Source organism: Myzus persicae, unplaced genomic scaffold (assembly GCF_001856785.1).
Source record: "Myzus persicae strain clone G006 unplaced genomic scaffold, MPER_G0061.0, whole genome shotgun sequence".
NCBI lineage: Eukaryota > Metazoa > Arthropoda > Insecta > Hemiptera > Aphididae > Myzus > Myzus persicae.
In genome coordinates, this window is record NW_019101898.1 from 78,741 (window position 1) to 96,075 (window position 17,335).

The window sequence follows — 17,335 nt, forward strand, 5'->3', positions numbered from 1 at the left end:
ACCAACTATTGGCACATTTGAGAAATGGTGAAATACTGTCCTATCTTTGGACATAATTTATCCGAAATCACCAACTTTCATAAGATTAAAATTAAACTAATAAAATTCAATTGGCTATTTTATTTATATTACACATAAATATTTGATTGGTAAAATTTGAAAATTGGGGGTTGAAGAATCTAAATTATTGTTTTAAGTTAGTTGAACTACATTCTCATAATAATTTGAAATCATGAAAACCTTACTATTTTCTGTTTTACCCCGTTGCAGTGTTTTTTCGAAACAATGATTTCATGATGTATATTTTATTTGCACTTTTTCCACAAATATTAATATCAATATATTTAATCAAATTAAATTTCTTATTTTTAAGCTATAAGTAAACAGAATCTGTATATTGTCAATACTATTTTTTTTTTATTATTTAATAGGTACAAATGGTTTTAACAAGGGATATTAATAATTAAAATTAAATAAGATATAACAATACATTAGTAATTATATATGTACATTTTACAAATTATATGGTTAGTTAATATGTATGTAATTAATTAGTATATCATTATAAATGAAAATTATACTAAGTATATTGTAATTAGTATACGTCATGTCTATAAATATATCACTTGAAACTTTTTATATTAAACACCCCTTAAAGATAGTTTGTAGCGCTTTACAGTTCACACTATATAATTAGGTACCTAAGTATCTAAAATAAAATAATATTATAATTTATACATACACATTGTTTTATAACTCTCAATTTTAATATCAGCCTTATTTAAAAATACCTACATATATAACTTCCTAAAATAAAAATAAAATAATAACAAATAACTTGTTTACAGGCTACTTTATCACAATTCATTGTTCAATCTTCTAAAAAATTATTATGTATTACTCATATTTGTTTAGTCATTACTTATTACCAACATTTACGTCAAGCCAAGATTGGTTGAAGATGAAACAACTGCATCATCTGGTTGTAATAGAGTATTCCAAAATTTTCTCATTGACTGATCTGCTTCAGTTAGTAAACAAAATAAAAACTTGCGACTAATATTTTTATCGTTCAGCACATCGGATTCATCCACTGCTAAATCTCCTAAATCTGTTTGAGTTATATTTTGTTTATCAGCTATTGTACCAGTTATGTGAACATCGTCAATCCAAAAATATGGAGACACTTGTGCTTCCGTATAGAGTTTATAAATAACATCTGGTGAATACACAATCGCCCAGCCTCTACAATAAATTGGATACCAACGATTTGGATATTCTGAATATGAAACTCTCCATTTAGATCGATAAGAACGTTTCACCATACTTGACCACATAAGTTGGCACATAAGCAAGTTTCGAGCTCCTAAAGGTGATAATCTATGATTGAGTATTTCCAATAAATATGGTGCATTAACTAAAGTATCATCATCAGTTTTGAGCAAATACCTGGCACAAGGACAATAGTACAAAGTCCATTTCAGTACCATCACATGTTTATAAGTTAAATTACGGTAACAATCTATAAAGTCGCCTTGGACAATATCACTGTACAATTGATTTTCTAAGACAACATTGTTTTGAGTTATGTTTGAATCTGGGAGACCCATAAAAAATAATGTTGGTATCATCTTTGCCCATGTGTCTCTTATAGCCTGACGTTTGGCATAATGTCCAGGCGCAGTATGAACTAAAGCCATTATCAATTTAGTGCTGTTGTTGCATACCTTTTGGTTTATATTGAAATTGAAAGATGGCAAATCGATCAAAGAGTGAAGATCTGTTTCGGCCAAAGAATGTAACTCGAATGGTTTTGAAGTAACATTTTCTATTGTAAGTATACGATATTCGACATGGCCTACATGTGACTCGTCGACATTGGCTATCTTGCTCCATACTGACCACAAACAAAATGTGATTAATGTAAGGCTGCCAAGCGATAAAATTAAAGAATACAATCGTCCTATCATGGCATTTCTTCAAACTGTTGACTGTTCTGAAACATAAAATTTTAAAATCAACATGATTAATATTTAAGGTAAAAATTAAGTCACAATTAAAATATTTTAGCATTTACAACAAATGAAAAGAAAATCAAAGTAATGTGCATAAAAATAATTAATAGTTAAACATTATCATTTATAGTAAGTTAAAAGCAACATTAATTTAAATGGGCTGATACTACCACTTTATGCTCCAAAAATTTGATTTAGGAAAAATACATAAAATATGCCTTAAATAAAAATCAATGATTAATTTTAAAAAACTGGGGAACTTGTTCTGGTGTATAGTTAGTGGCTGCAAAGAGGTCACTGTAGTGTATGTATTAAATTTGAACTCATCACAACAAATAAAAATTTAATCTGAGTGGAAAACGGACTGTTAGCCAATAGGCTATATTACTAAATACATTTTATTATATATTTATTTTGTTATGAGTAATATGGTAGGTTTATTTAACTATTATAATGGTTAATATTTGAGATATAAATAGGCAATGGCTTAAAATGAATATAATGTTTTAAAAATATCATAATATACCTATAGTAAAATATAATAAAACAAGTAAACATTTCAAGTCCTGACGAATAATATTTGTTGAAATAAGTACATCAAAATAACATTAATAGCTATAAAAATTAGATATAAATCTAGTATTAAATTTTTAAATTTTTTTTTATAAACTTTATCTACAAAATAATTTGTTAATTTTCATTATTTTGATAAATTTTGTAAAATATTTCAACTTTAAACATTCCAAAAAAAATTCTAGCAAATGTTTCGATATTTTTACATAATGTAATCAACTTATAAGGAACATGTAATAAATGTTCATGCATATTTACTAAAATAGCACAAAAAGAATCAAAATATTTTGAAAATTATTGTTGAAAATGTCATTAAAAAAACTAAATCAGTTTTGTTAAAATTCAAATTTTTTTTCTACTATAGACTCACCTAAAGTAACAACTAGATCTAGTAATTAGTATTTGCTACCAGAAACCACACTCATAGTTAAAATTCAAAACATTTTCAGTGATCGAAAAAAAAAAACTATTGCATTTCCTTTGTTTTCTAGAATCTAAAATGGTATTTATTCATTTTTTTTAATCACGAAGAAATTCAATACTAGGTAGGACATAACAACTAACTTTACATTAGTACCGCAACAAATTATTATACTTACATCACTCAGTTTTAATTCTTCAATAGTCTTCAGGAATTTATATTAGAAGTATTATTGATCTAGGACCTAAAAAAAAGCAGAAATTAAAATTTAGAAAAAAAGGCATGGAGAAAGATTGTTGGTAAATAATATATCACTATATTTTATACATATTATTCTTCAAAAAACAATAAAAGGTTAAATTATTAGGTAATAGATCAAAATAAAATCATTTCAGGAATGTATTTTCTTTGAGGAATATGAAACCAGTATTAAAATAATATAAACAATGCCATTTAATACTGATTATATCATTATTTTTTGTACTGTTTTGTGATGGTACATGAGCATGATTTATGTCATGGTTAGTGTCATTGAATAATTTTCAGAATGACTACTGTTCCATATCTAGTTTTAAATTACTTTCACCAACTAACTTCTTTAAGCCTACTTAATTTAATTCATAACAACTGATACTTTTAACATGGCCAGACTACTTTTTAATACTTTTTTTTTAATAATATAATGTTCTGGTTCAATGAGCTAATGCATATTCCATGCAAATAATAAATACCTATATAGCATAAATGCATTTTTTTAAAATTAATTTAGATAGGTATTAACTCTATAGATGCTCTTACCATAGATTTTATAAAGTTTTTTTTTAATTGCTTAAAATATTTTCCCATTGGTATTTCAAATTGAATTTAGTATCTATAAATGGTTAATTTTTATATTTGCATACCGGTGGATATATAAATATGCTATTCATTGATCTCTGTAATAAGTAGTTTAATAATTTAATCATACTACTGTTAGTAGTAATTTATCACAAGGTTAAAAGATAAAATTTTTTAAATTAAATATTGAGTTTATTCATTGTACACATTCTCTGTATTTTGGTAAACTGCAGTACTACCTAGTTAGTGTATTTAATATTTTTGTAAATATTACAATCTTAACACTGTAATGTGTTAAATAAATAAACGAAGAAAGAAATCTAGTTTATAATACCTCATTCTCATATCAATTAATTTCAAACAAAATTAATATTAGGTAGGTAATTTAATTTATTCACAAATCTTAGGTATTACTGTATAACACATTAAAATCATCTAAATTACCTACTTGGTACTTAAATTAAACATAATTTATAAAATAACTTATTCAAAGGCATTCGTCAGTTAAAAATATCATTGTGACACACGTTAACCAATTAAAAAATATCATTGCATGACCCTGATGACAATAAACAGTTTTATGATAAATCAACTATGTTATAGAATTCTAATTAAATAGACATGGATATAAATTATTGATGGCCATAATATAAGTAGAGGGAGTATCACCTCCTCCAACAGAATTTAATTAGCAATAGACAAAAGGTATGTCCTAGAAATCAACGTGAATAAAATTATTTATAACCAAGATATAACACGAATAATATTATCTTAATATCACGAGAGCACGTGTTCTATGTATCTTAGTATACAATATGTAAATTGATGTAAGCAAATTTAGACAATTTAAATGAACATTTAAAAGGCATAAATGGATAATTCAACCAATAAACATTACCAATGTAAATACGGTAATGTAATCTAATTGAATCTACTCTAATGTGTTTGATCTCATAATTGTCTAAAATGAAAGTCACTAATAAATATTACGGTAGAGATATGTTGAAACTTACTTAGAACCAAAATATTTTACCGAAGTACAGCAACATAAAATTTGTAGAGAGAATTCAAAAACAAACTTTGTTTTGTATTATGAAAGACTTAAAGAAAGACATTTCTATGCACTACACACTTAATAGAATTATTAAATTCTTTAAAGCTATTAATGTTCTACAGTTATTATTAATATAGCCATTACACTTAATATATTGCCATACCTGTCAACATAGTTTTTAAAATAAGGCAATAGTCAATTTACAATTCAAAAACTGACATTTTAAAATCGATTGAAGAAGGTAGGTATTATCATTATTTATACTTAACCACAATAATTTATGCACTAAAGAATAGGGTTGAAATAATGTCTATATGATGTCGCCATAAAGTCCCTTGCAATATTGATGACTTAGTTTTCTAAGCAGCTATACCCATGATTATTTTGTTTCAAGGACAAAATACAAGGATATGAGAATTTATAATTTATATTTTATACCAACAAACACACTATAAAATATAATATAAGTAGGTAGATATTTATAAAATATAATATTTTAATTAATTTGTGAGAACTTAAAATACGAGCACACAGTACGGTATCTGACTAAAACAATTAATTTAGGTACCTTAAATATTATATTAAAATGTTCTAGGTATAAAATACTGACAAATTAAAATTAAACATTTAAACATCAAATATAACATAAAAATATATGATTCATTATTCTAAAATTGTCCATTGCATAAAACAACATTGTAATATATATTAATAAAATAAATAACACTATTAGTTTTAAGAAGGTAGGTAACCATTTTATTAACTGTATATACTACTGTGCCTAGGTACTACACAGCATTTTATTTTTATTTATTAAGTTTGGCTGCAATTGTAGGCAGGTATCATTAATAAATGATAACAACATTACACATTCTGGCCTCAAAGATCTAAATATCTAATAAATAAATAAAACTGTAAATTTAATGTTTATCAATAATTAAATTTCAATAATTAAGTAGTTACCTCCTGGCTCCCAATTATTACCAGAAAAGTCCATATTTTTATTCTAAAAGAAGTGAAATATAATATGCTCAAAAAAATATTAGAAAAATATGCAAAACTAATCAATGAACGTAAAAATATGCTTTACTCACATTATTTTTAACAAACATAATATGCAAGAACAATTAAATTATTATATGAATAAAAATTGTAAAAATAGAATAAAACATTAATTCTAGCCTAAAAGAAAAAATTATTAGTTTGACTGTATTTGCACAAAGCATTTGTAAAACGTATGTACAAATAAACATAGGCAACACTAAGAATGCTTTAACAAATAAATATAGAGCTTAGATACACTTTAATTTATCTACAATGATTGTACTATTAGTTGAGACAAAAAAACACAAAATAATCAAGTACAAATTGTATTAGGTACTCTACTTAATTTCCTTGAAATATTTTGTACATTATGCAAAAAAAAAATATTAATTTATTTTAATTTTCAACTGCCTACTTACCTACTGGATATTATTGATAATTTTTTTTTAAGCAGATTATTAGACAATTTATGGAATCTTGTTGTTTGTTATTGGGCTTGGGCTATTTATACTGTAATAAATGTATTATCTAATCTTATCTTGATCAAACCCCGGATAGGATTACCTACACATTACTTTTGTTTTTCACTAGTACTACAAATTTTAATCAATAGAAATCCATTCATTGTTCCAATCACGGGCCATTCGAGTTTCAAGATTTGAAAGAAGATATCATTATAGCAATATTCATTGTAATAATAACTAGGTACTATTAATAAATAATAATTCTATATAAAATATAAGTAGTTTCTGATTTTGATGTTAAAAATATTAAATACCTAATAGATAGGTAGAAATAAAAAGAAATCTCAAAAAAAATGTTTTATACAAAGCATAATGCATATTTTACAATTGTTTTATCGTTTATAAATCCTAGTCTTAGATGTGAATAGCTTTACAGGTGATATCAAATTTATACAAATTTTGTACATAGAATTTTAAACATTTTCACTATACCAAAAAAAGGAACTATCTGCCGCTGGTAATAGGAGGGGATGCCTTTTGAACACTTCTCATGGTAACCAAATTAAATACCTAACAATAAAAAAAAATGATATAGATACAGAAGTAATTTTTTTTAATACAAGTTTCAAGTAGGTAGGTACCTATTGTAGAATACCATACATTTTCTTTTTTAATTTAAATTTTATTAGGTACAATTTATTTACAATTTACACAACATTTTAATAAGAAAATGAGAAGGAGGTTACACAACAAATTTTTGTTTACCCTTTGCTTAACACTATAGGTCTCTGGGATATATTATGAGGAAAAGATACAGAGGATAGTCATTTGATTAAAGAATTGGTATGGTCTTTAGAATAAAATTGTATTTGAATAAAATTTGGGTAGCTTAGTAGGTAGTCTTAGATTTTTAAAATGATAAAAAATAAAAAATTAGGCACTTAAAAATACACCTAGATATCAAATGAATAATATGCACATATATTGTATATAATGATTTTAAGGTATAATATAAATATGTTCTAATTTTTCCTCGAATTTTTCTTACTAAAATAATAAAATTGTATTTAAGAAAAAACATATCATATTATAATGAATATTGTGCCTGAACCTACACTTAGATATTAATTGTCAATCATGTTCCAAAGTCAAAAGATTAGTTGTTTATGATAAGCCACAAAGAAAACAATAACAAAACATGATAACATTTAGTTGACAAATCTATATTCTATAGAATAAATAATAATAATCAATATTGTTTTTAATAAAAATATAAGTTTCATCAACAATAATAATATGATTGGCATTATAAAATTAGGGAATACATATGTACTTATGTAGTGTATGATGGGTCTATTATCATCTACACTAATCTCGCGAAAAAAAATTAACTTTCTAAGTGAAAAGGAACACTTTTATCAGTTAAATTGGGTTACTCTATGGTGTGCTGAACAACTACAAGCCAGATGCCAAAAAGTTAAAATTAACTACAAATTATCCAACTTTGCTGAGTGTTTCACGGTGAAGGTTAGCAACAATAAATCAGGAATTCTACATTGTTGCTTGTCAGCAAACCGAACATCGTATTTCCAGAACTAAAGAATTGGGACTAGATTTTAGGTTTAAACGAATAAATTACCATAGGACAGATGCGTTTAAATGAAAATAAACGAAAATGCTCAAGATCGTTTAAATAAAATTTATCGAGTGAAGTAGCGACATTGCCAACAAGTAACAACTAACAGCCGATGTCTTCTGACTTCCGGTTTGGGCAGCAATGACAAGTTTTTGCAGTTCTGCGAGATTTCTACTCGGGAGGATTCGCGAGACGCGCGACCGAGGACTTCCGGAATCGTCATGTCCTTCGGTGGTATATACCTACTCGTCTGCGGCCTTAAAGACTTGACAATAATTATCGAAAACAACTTTTTTGTCAAAAAATACCCAAAATAATCAGCGCAACAACGACTACACTACGGAGGGGGTAGGGGGTGGCGACCGAAATAGTCAAGTCCGACGTGGCGTCGACCTGCGTATGTCACCACGTCGCCCGCAGCACTACTTACCGTCCGAAAACTAGTGGTGGTGGTCATGGTGATATTGGACACGGCGACGATGGTGATGATCTGTGCGCGGCGAGTCGGTTAATTTATTTTTCAGCACGTCTTGTCGTCAACCGGCCCTGATGTCGCGCGATGTGCACGTACCCACAAGCCCTTCTCCCGCCACGCAACGGAACACACTACTGCGGGTGAGCGAACGGACAGCTCTGCACCGACGTCGCGACACGGTCTACGACTAGTGAGCAGTGACTACGGTCTACGGCCGCGTCAGTGGCGACGACGACGATGGTGTCGGCGGTGGCGTCGGTGGTGGTGGTAACGGACGTCGTCGGCGCGCGGTAATATAATATTTAGCGGCGGTCGGCGGCAATGCTAAACGGCCGCAGATCAAACGATCGGCGATGCGATGAATACGACGATTGCCGAGATGATAACGATGACGTTCGACGGGATAATATCGAGACATTTCCCGCTGGATTAACCGATGACGAGAACGGCCGTTTTTTCGAACCAGACTATTTTTACCCGACAGCATTGATTCCGGTTCATATTTCGATAACGGCAACGGATGAGCGAAGGCGATAATAACAATAATTGTTAGGAAACGAATATGGAAAAAATAAACTCCCAACGCCGCCCGTGCATAACGATAACCCGTCACGGAATATCACGATGCGGGGCGGGGAGGGGTAGTACCGACGGCTCGGTGCGCAGTCTGTGGAGGGGATGGTTTGCAGTTTGTCGTCGGCGGGGTGGTGGGTTTGCAGTTTGTCGTCGGCGGGGTGGTGGGTGCCGCGAGACTGTGTTCGGTAACCGGTGTCGTCGTGTGTACCGGTACGGAAGTGGTCGTGGTACTGGTACGGTGTGGTGTCGGTGGGACGCATTCGTGTGTACGCGTTTTTACGGCGGTCGTTCAGCAGCGCGGTCAAGGCACGAGTTCAAATTGCGCGCGTCACTATCGCCAACCGGCGGTCGAAACTACTTCCCGTCCGACAGGAATCAGTGTTGCCACCACTCGGGGCCTTTGTGGTGGAAAATTTTCCCGCCCTTACCAAAATGATCTATGATAGATTCCTAATACCACAGAACAAAACTAAATTTAATACTTTCCATCAATTTTTCCCACAATTACTACCAATTTATTCATGCTTTTCTCGCCCATAGTTGCCGGACTTTAGATCAATAGGTAAGAAAAAAAATTAGAGACTTAAATATTCATTTGATCAAATACATCATATATGAAAATGTATTCTTTTATTATTACATATGAACTCAAAATTAGGCACGAGATAAAACAATTCAATTTTCAAATACATTTTTTTAAAAATGCTTGAGAAATGTTCACGTTATAAATGTAGAGTAAACAACTATTTAATCTACTCATTAACTCTCAGTTACTCTCTTAACTCATTAAATCATAAGTTTTTATTGCTGGAACTAAAAAATTAAATATTATTATACATTTTTTTTAGAGTTTCTTAGTATAAGCTATTATAACTTGACAATTACATGAAACATTAATATTATAATGCATTAAAACATGCAATAATTTTGGTAAAATTTAGATCAACTTACCTATGCCATAATACTTATAGTAAAATAAAATATAAATTACTAATGGCAATATAAATATAACATAAAATATATTCTATGACTAACATGATAAAATATACTTATGGTAGTTAGTTGTGAGTAATATAGGCTGACTGGTTGTCTCCGCTCAAAATTGTTTTTCGAATACATAATGATATATCACGTAACTCATCCATTATTGCAGTGACCCACTCGACACCTACTATATACAGCAGAAGGCAGAACAGTAATTACCCACCTTTAGTTTGCATTTTCGAACAAATTTTACTTTTTGGAGGATTTTTTTAAAATTTTTAGAGCGTTTTCAACTTGTTATGAGTAAACATTTTTACTAATTTATAGCTGTGATTATAAAACGATTGTATTTGTATAATAGTGGCTATAGGAATAGTATTACAATACTAATTTATGTAATTGTGTAATGATCAAAATAAAATATAAATAATAAATATCGTTGATAATTATGTATAGGTATCCTTCAAGAACCCTCCACTCTTTTCTAAAACGCAATTTGAGGTCCACTAAAAAGTGTAGATATAAGTAGGTACTACAGATTTCAATCCATTACATCTTAGTCCAATAACCCATCATGATTCTTGTACAAGCATATTATGAAAATATAAACAGACAAAGGTTATTTTTTTAAAACACAATATTGTGTGCTTTTTAAGAACAAACACTTCGTAATATTATTTTATTTGTTTAGGTCTCTGGGAATTTATATTCCAAACTAAATATTGATAATAGTAAACAACGGAGAAAACATTAGTACTCAAACATCAAACCGAAACACCGACAATTTTTTACCGATAATTATAATTTTGGAATTTCAGTATACCTACACACTACAGTCACACAAGTGACGCATTATTCTGAGTAATAATTATTATTTAGTATATAGTATGAGCTTAACATATAGGCGTGAGGACGGGTGCAGCAGAAGATTCACGATAAAATGGATCTGAATCAATTTTTAAAATGTTTTTCTTTACTTTTTAGTTTTTAGAAATTATAGCTAGTTGACAACAAATAGGCACCTATTAGTTAAAATTACGAATTATATTATTATAGCCACTGTATCAGTACTACAATCTACCCGTAAATAACACAATTAATAATTTTAAAATTTAATTTGACTGCTTTATTCTGTACCTATGCTGCATCTCTTGTGCAAGTCTGCGCACGCCTATGAATTACCTATGTTAATTTATTTCTATATAAGAAGTGTTAGTGTATTACTGTATTAAGGTTAGGTTAGGTTAATAGTATTTGGTATATTAGTACACAATTATCAGTTGTTCCTTTGGTTTTCCCATATTTAAAGTCTAGTATACTACGTCATTGGATAGGTATATTTTGACATATTTTACAAAATGTGACAAATTCCGAGTTCAAACGCTTATAAAAATGTAATAAGGATTTAGTCGGTTTTCTTTTAATCCCAGTAAGAACAACTTATGCGGAACCTCGTGTTAAATTTTTTGACCGATAAGATTAATTTACCTATAGATAAAAATTAAAACAAATAGTATAATATTATTCAATATTCATGTAAAAAATATTCTAGGAACTAGGAATTATTTTGTACATGCCGTGTTGGCCATGGTCACGAATTCAGATAGTTGTATACTTGTATCTACCTGTAATCTTTGAGATATAGGTAACTTTTTTGTGAACATGGTTGCCAAACACGAATTCTAAAGTTTCTATTTTTGAAACCATATTTTACTTTCTTTAACATAAACAGCACCTAACATTTAGCTGCACGGCATCAAAGACCGTTATCGTTATTTTTAGAATTGTTTAAACAAAATTTATTAATAACCAATAAGCAATGCCATAATGACTAATATGATTATCGTAATATTACAGTAAACAGGAGGTGAAAAAATGTACAGCTGTGTACAGTGGTCATATCTAAATAAATATTTCCCATAGGTATTACTATAGTAAGTAATCAAAACCGAATAAAATATTCGAAATCACCGTTGTTTTATTGCTTATTTACATGCAGTGTAGTTTAAATTGGTGAATGACGTCGCGTGGCCGTTTAGCGAATATAAATAATGCGCGACTCAAACGCAGTGATACTCAAAATGCAAATTTAAAAAAAAAACTCCCCAATAGGTTGTACAATGAAGAAATAAAAATGTATCATTTAAAACGTTGACATTTTTCGATAATAATTACTCGTACCTATTGTTATTGTTTTGAGTGTTTAACCATATTATAACCGTTACTATGGCATATCTAGTAGTGTAACATAATATATTATTTTTTGCTTAGGTAGGTATCTGCCTAGACGCCTAGTGGCTAGTTATGATTCATACTGTTTTTGCATACTAAGTAGGTACTAATAGAATACTAATAGTACTACACTCGTTTATTGTTCCTTTAAATTTTAATATGAATGATCTGCCTGATTTTTAAACGGGCAAGCAAGATTGTATTGCAGTACCAAAATTCGAACGGATAAACAAAAACTGACCGAATAAAAACCACATCCGAAATTCCGAATTTTGTATTTAATTATAAAATTCTGACTGGAACCGATCTTTTATATCACATACTAAATTTTACGTAGACATATAGTATACATATATATATTATATACATGTATACTTTTTTCGACGCGAGCCATAACATTCCCTCCACACACCTGAAAATCAGCACCAATGTACCATATTATTTATTAATAAAAACGAGGAAGTAACCACTTTCCTGTAGAATAGTGTGTACTCTCGCCATTGAGTGAGTCAATGTAATACTATAATACTGCAATATATATATATTCAATTTGAATTCAATGCGACAAATCATTGCATACGAAAAACGATTCTGAACGAAGGTCTATCGATCTACATTACTAAGTATATTTTAAGATATATTTATATTGCTAACATAGTAATAAAGTAATTTATTTTACAAACATAGTAATGCGGTAGAATTAATTTTTGCGAAAACATCGCAATTAGTTAATTGTTAAAATAGAATATATTTAGGTAGGTACATCATAATATACCGATATAATATATATAGAATTATTACTAATTTTTGAGTCAATATACCGACTTACTGTAGAGCAGTGTCGAGATACAAATAATAAATAGGTTTAAAAATAATTTAAATGTTTTGAAAATTAAAAAATGTTATATTACGTGTATAGTTAGTAGAATATATAATAACATAGATTAAAATTTCAAGGTCCAACGAATATTATTGAATGACAAAAATCTAACTAAAATTGGTATTCTTTGTTTAAATATCTAATTTTGTCAAAATTTCAAACTAAATATCCATAAAAAAAATAATAAAAATCCACTTATCAGACTGTTGCATTTTAGTATCCAAGCGATGATCTAGGATATTATATTATATCTTAATTCGTGTTCAAGTCTTAGCTGTAAAAATTGAACATACATAGGATACATCATTTTCAACAACAAAATAATTTTCAAATTCTCCTGATTTTGTCAAATTATCAACTTCAAATGCTTATAAATATGTTAAGTTTTTAAACAGCTATAATTAAGTATGAGAAACATTGTATTGAATGTCCAAGCTTTTTGATGAAACAAATACTTGATGTATATAAAAAAAACTAAAAATCTAAATTGTGTAAAAACAATGTGTATTCAATAAGAATGATCTAAATCGTACTAATTTTTTATCAGATTTAAAATATCTTATTCCAATAAAAATATGTATTTACAATAAAATCCGTTCCCTATTTATGAGGAATATTGTAGGTATTACATTTTAAATTCTTAGGTATGGTTGGTATGAATATTAAAAATTGTATACATTTTTAACTGCAAAATAATTGAGCCACTGGTTATGATGCCAAATAGCCAACTCAGTCTGCGCATTATAGACATAACACCATAGTTACCTAGAAATACTTCAAAATTGAGTCATACTATTATAAAAGTTGCCTACATTCGCATAGACACGAATTCGCCACTCGTCAGAATAAAACTATAAAAAGTCGTTAAACGCGTTTTCGTCGCACACATGCGTATAATGTGTATACTGCACACATCACCACACTATAATGTGGTTGTAGAGACTACAGGGGACACTCCCTATAGAATATATACCTATCTACAACTTTGTTCAATTATATCGAGCATTTCTTAGGAACGAACAGCCCATGTGTGCGTTACAATAATAAATGAAAAAATAAATAAAGGAATAATAGGATACGAAATGAGGGTCATAAAAAAAAACTTGGCTCCAAGACCATGTATACACCAATATAAAGACGAAACAGTGTGCCACCATAATAAACATATGGATATAATATGATATGTATTAATACCGATGGTCCCACGGCAGGCAAGTTTTTTACTCAAACCAGAGAATGAAACAAAAAAAAAACAATATACTCATGGTTATAGTCTGTACTCTGCACTCTGTAGTATATCTACAATCTATAAATTCTAGATGTATACGTTGTAAGTGATGTAAATTGTTATAACTCTATGATTTCAAAATTCAATCAAATTAAGTACATGCGAAACGACAACCATCGGTCCACACTTTTCCGGCGTCGATGGCCAATAGGCAATAATTGAAAATAATAATAGTATTATGTACACTTATTCCACAAGTGGTAAAAGTGTGATTACGTTTGAATATTTGAGACTGAAATATTCAAAACCGGCCATGTAATAGTTTGTTATAATAAGTCATAAGGTTACACATCTTGTTCTTTATCGACAATTCCGAATATCATAATTAATAGTACCTGGGTACGAAACAAATAAAATTAACTAAAAAAAGTCAATTAACTGAAAAAAATAACCTAAGATAAAATTATTTTTTCGATTTCCTATATAATTAATAATTACCCCCGTACAACGTTCATATTATATTACATCAGATATCATTATTTATGCATAATATCTAACAAGTAGGTAATAACTAATAAGCAATGGTGTTGTAGTCTGTTAAGTGCATAGTGAAATGTACATTAAAGAATAAATGTCTGATTTTATTACTAAACAAAAAATATGTTTTTGAAAAATTACTTACTAAATACAACATTAAACTTCAATAAAATATTAAACACATTTTAACTTCGATCGGTAGAGTCGATAGCAGGAACTAAACGATAGTAGTATGCGGGTAGAGCTACATTAAAATCACAGATTCACTGCGTAAACGGAAACGGTGTAAACATTAACTTAAAAACTGGAATCTTATTTATAGGTAAAACGTTGTTTACTGGTCGTACGCGTTCACTGAAATAAATTCAAACGAAACAAAATGCGTCCGACCTACGCCTGCGTATAAAATATTATGTATAATACGCAAAACGGGTTCGCTCTCAAACGATGATGATTATTAACGTACTCAGTGTTCCGTAAAGTGATATCAGATATACACACACACGGCCCGCGGCACACGGTCGACCAACTGTCCAATGTCGACTGGTGACTAGTGGTGAGTGGCGACTGGCGACTGCAATTATTGCAGACGTAGTATGCACTAAAACCAAATACCTCGCAAGTAATAATAAGTTTCAGGCGTCAGGCATACAATATCAACGAACCGTCAAATGTAGCGCCTGGCTGGTCACTGTCCGGCCACCTCCGCCGTCTGGTAATATTGTTCCACTGATCCAATCACATATTATTTAATTATTATAAAATTATACACATTGTGCTGTCTTTATTCCTGTCTCTCTTCTCCGTTGCTTTCACTCTCACTCACTCACACTGTCCCCACTCACTCTCGCTCACTCGGTTGATATTCCCTCTCCTGTGCACATTGATATTTTTTTTTCTAAATTCACTGACTGATTGGGTGTTGCAGTTCACAGTATTAAACCCCTCAAATTCTACACGAATTTAAATATAATTCACGATAAACACTCGATAACGACACGCACGTTCGACTGCTCCGAAACCAAACACAAAACATGCGTGGGTACTTTTCATAACAAAATTATTTAAAAATTGAATCACATTATATTATATTAACACAAACAGAATTCTATAAATGTATACAATACTCGTATACCTTATACAAAAATCCTTAAATTTTGTATAATTTAATCTGTTCAGTGCACATTTTAATTTTATTTGGTCATATCCGATCATGGACATTATTATCAGTAGATATTTACTATTTTTAAAGATAAAATATACTAAATTATTGGTATTTGAAGGTTAAAAACAACGAATAAATGAGTAGCTAATTAAATTTTTCAAAATTAGTTGTCTTTTATCTACACACTTTTGAAATGTTGGTAAAATAAGAAAAAACCATTTTAAATGTACAAACAATAAAAGACATAATATACTTTTTTGCTACCTAATTTATTTACAATATATTAAAATATTTTTTTAGATATTTTTACATGATGTTTTACATCAATAAGTTCAAAAACATCATAAACCAAACGAAAATATTTTAGCAAAATGATTGTGTATAAACTTATAGGTAGGTGCATACTAAAAGACTAACATGTTAAGACTTAAAAAAAATCTTTATACAATCTTGCTTAAAAGATATGGAATCAACATTTATAAAACAACTAATATATGTTAATTGCCTATTGATATATTTAATTATTTTTTTTAAACCTAAATTTGCACAATACCTAAAGTATTATTTTTTACAATAAGCACAAGTGATGTTGCCGATTTATATAAAATATTTGAAAAATAATAGAATTAAGTTAATTAAATACAATTTACATAATTTCAGACGGCTAAAAGCCTCATGTGATGTAGCCATCCATTAATGAAACTTTATAATTTTAAAATTATTTAAATGCGGTCCAACTCACATAGGTGTAGGAAGGGCCTCCCCCCAGGCTAAGGAGACTATAGTCCCCCCCCAAGATTCTGTTAAGTTCCCTCGGAATTTCACAAGAAGTTCCTTCAGCGTTGTCGATACCACAAAGAAAAATAGGTTTTAGCATCCCCCATATAAATTCATTACCCTGCGCCTCGTGGTTCACCCTCCCGCACAATTCACGGTTGCAAACTTGCAACACAATCAACGATTGAACCATAAATATTATTTTTAAGTTTAAAAACTGAATTAGTGTATTTAAGTCCTATAAATGTGTACATAATAAACATAGGTATTACTATGCTAAATTATCTAATCAGCTGTAGTCGTTTACTATGTTTCTACTTTGTACTCCGTGCAAACGCGTTTATAGGTAATAATAATAATAATAATAATAATAATAATAATAAATAATGATCAAATAGTTAATAATTATAGATACTTCTTAAATAAAAGCTTATACT

The 17,335-nt window shown here is 29.4% G+C and overlaps 1 protein-coding gene across 2 annotated transcripts; it reads right to left on the reverse strand.

Moving 5' to 3' along the window:
• Positions 1-559: 559 nt before the first annotated feature.
• Positions 560-15,630, reverse strand: LOC111030723 (beta-1,3-galactosyltransferase 5-like). Of its 2 annotated transcripts, none has more exons than XM_022310383.1 (3): positions 15,102-15,630; positions 3,188-3,253; positions 560-1,996 (listed from the first exon to the last, which is right to left on the reverse strand). In XM_022310383.1, exon 3 carries the CDS (start codon positions 1,968-1,970, stop codon positions 936-938), a length of 1,035 nt encoding a protein of 344 aa, XP_022166075.1. In that variant the 5' UTR covers positions 1,971-1,996; positions 3,188-3,253; positions 15,102-15,630; the 3' UTR covers positions 560-935. The 2 variants fall into 2 exon arrangements, with proteins under 2 accessions (XP_022166075.1, XP_022166074.1); XM_022310382.1 differs by lacking the exon at positions 15,102-15,630 and adding an exon at positions 8,475-9,135.
• Between the last annotated feature and the right edge of the window lie 1,705 nt (positions 15,631-17,335).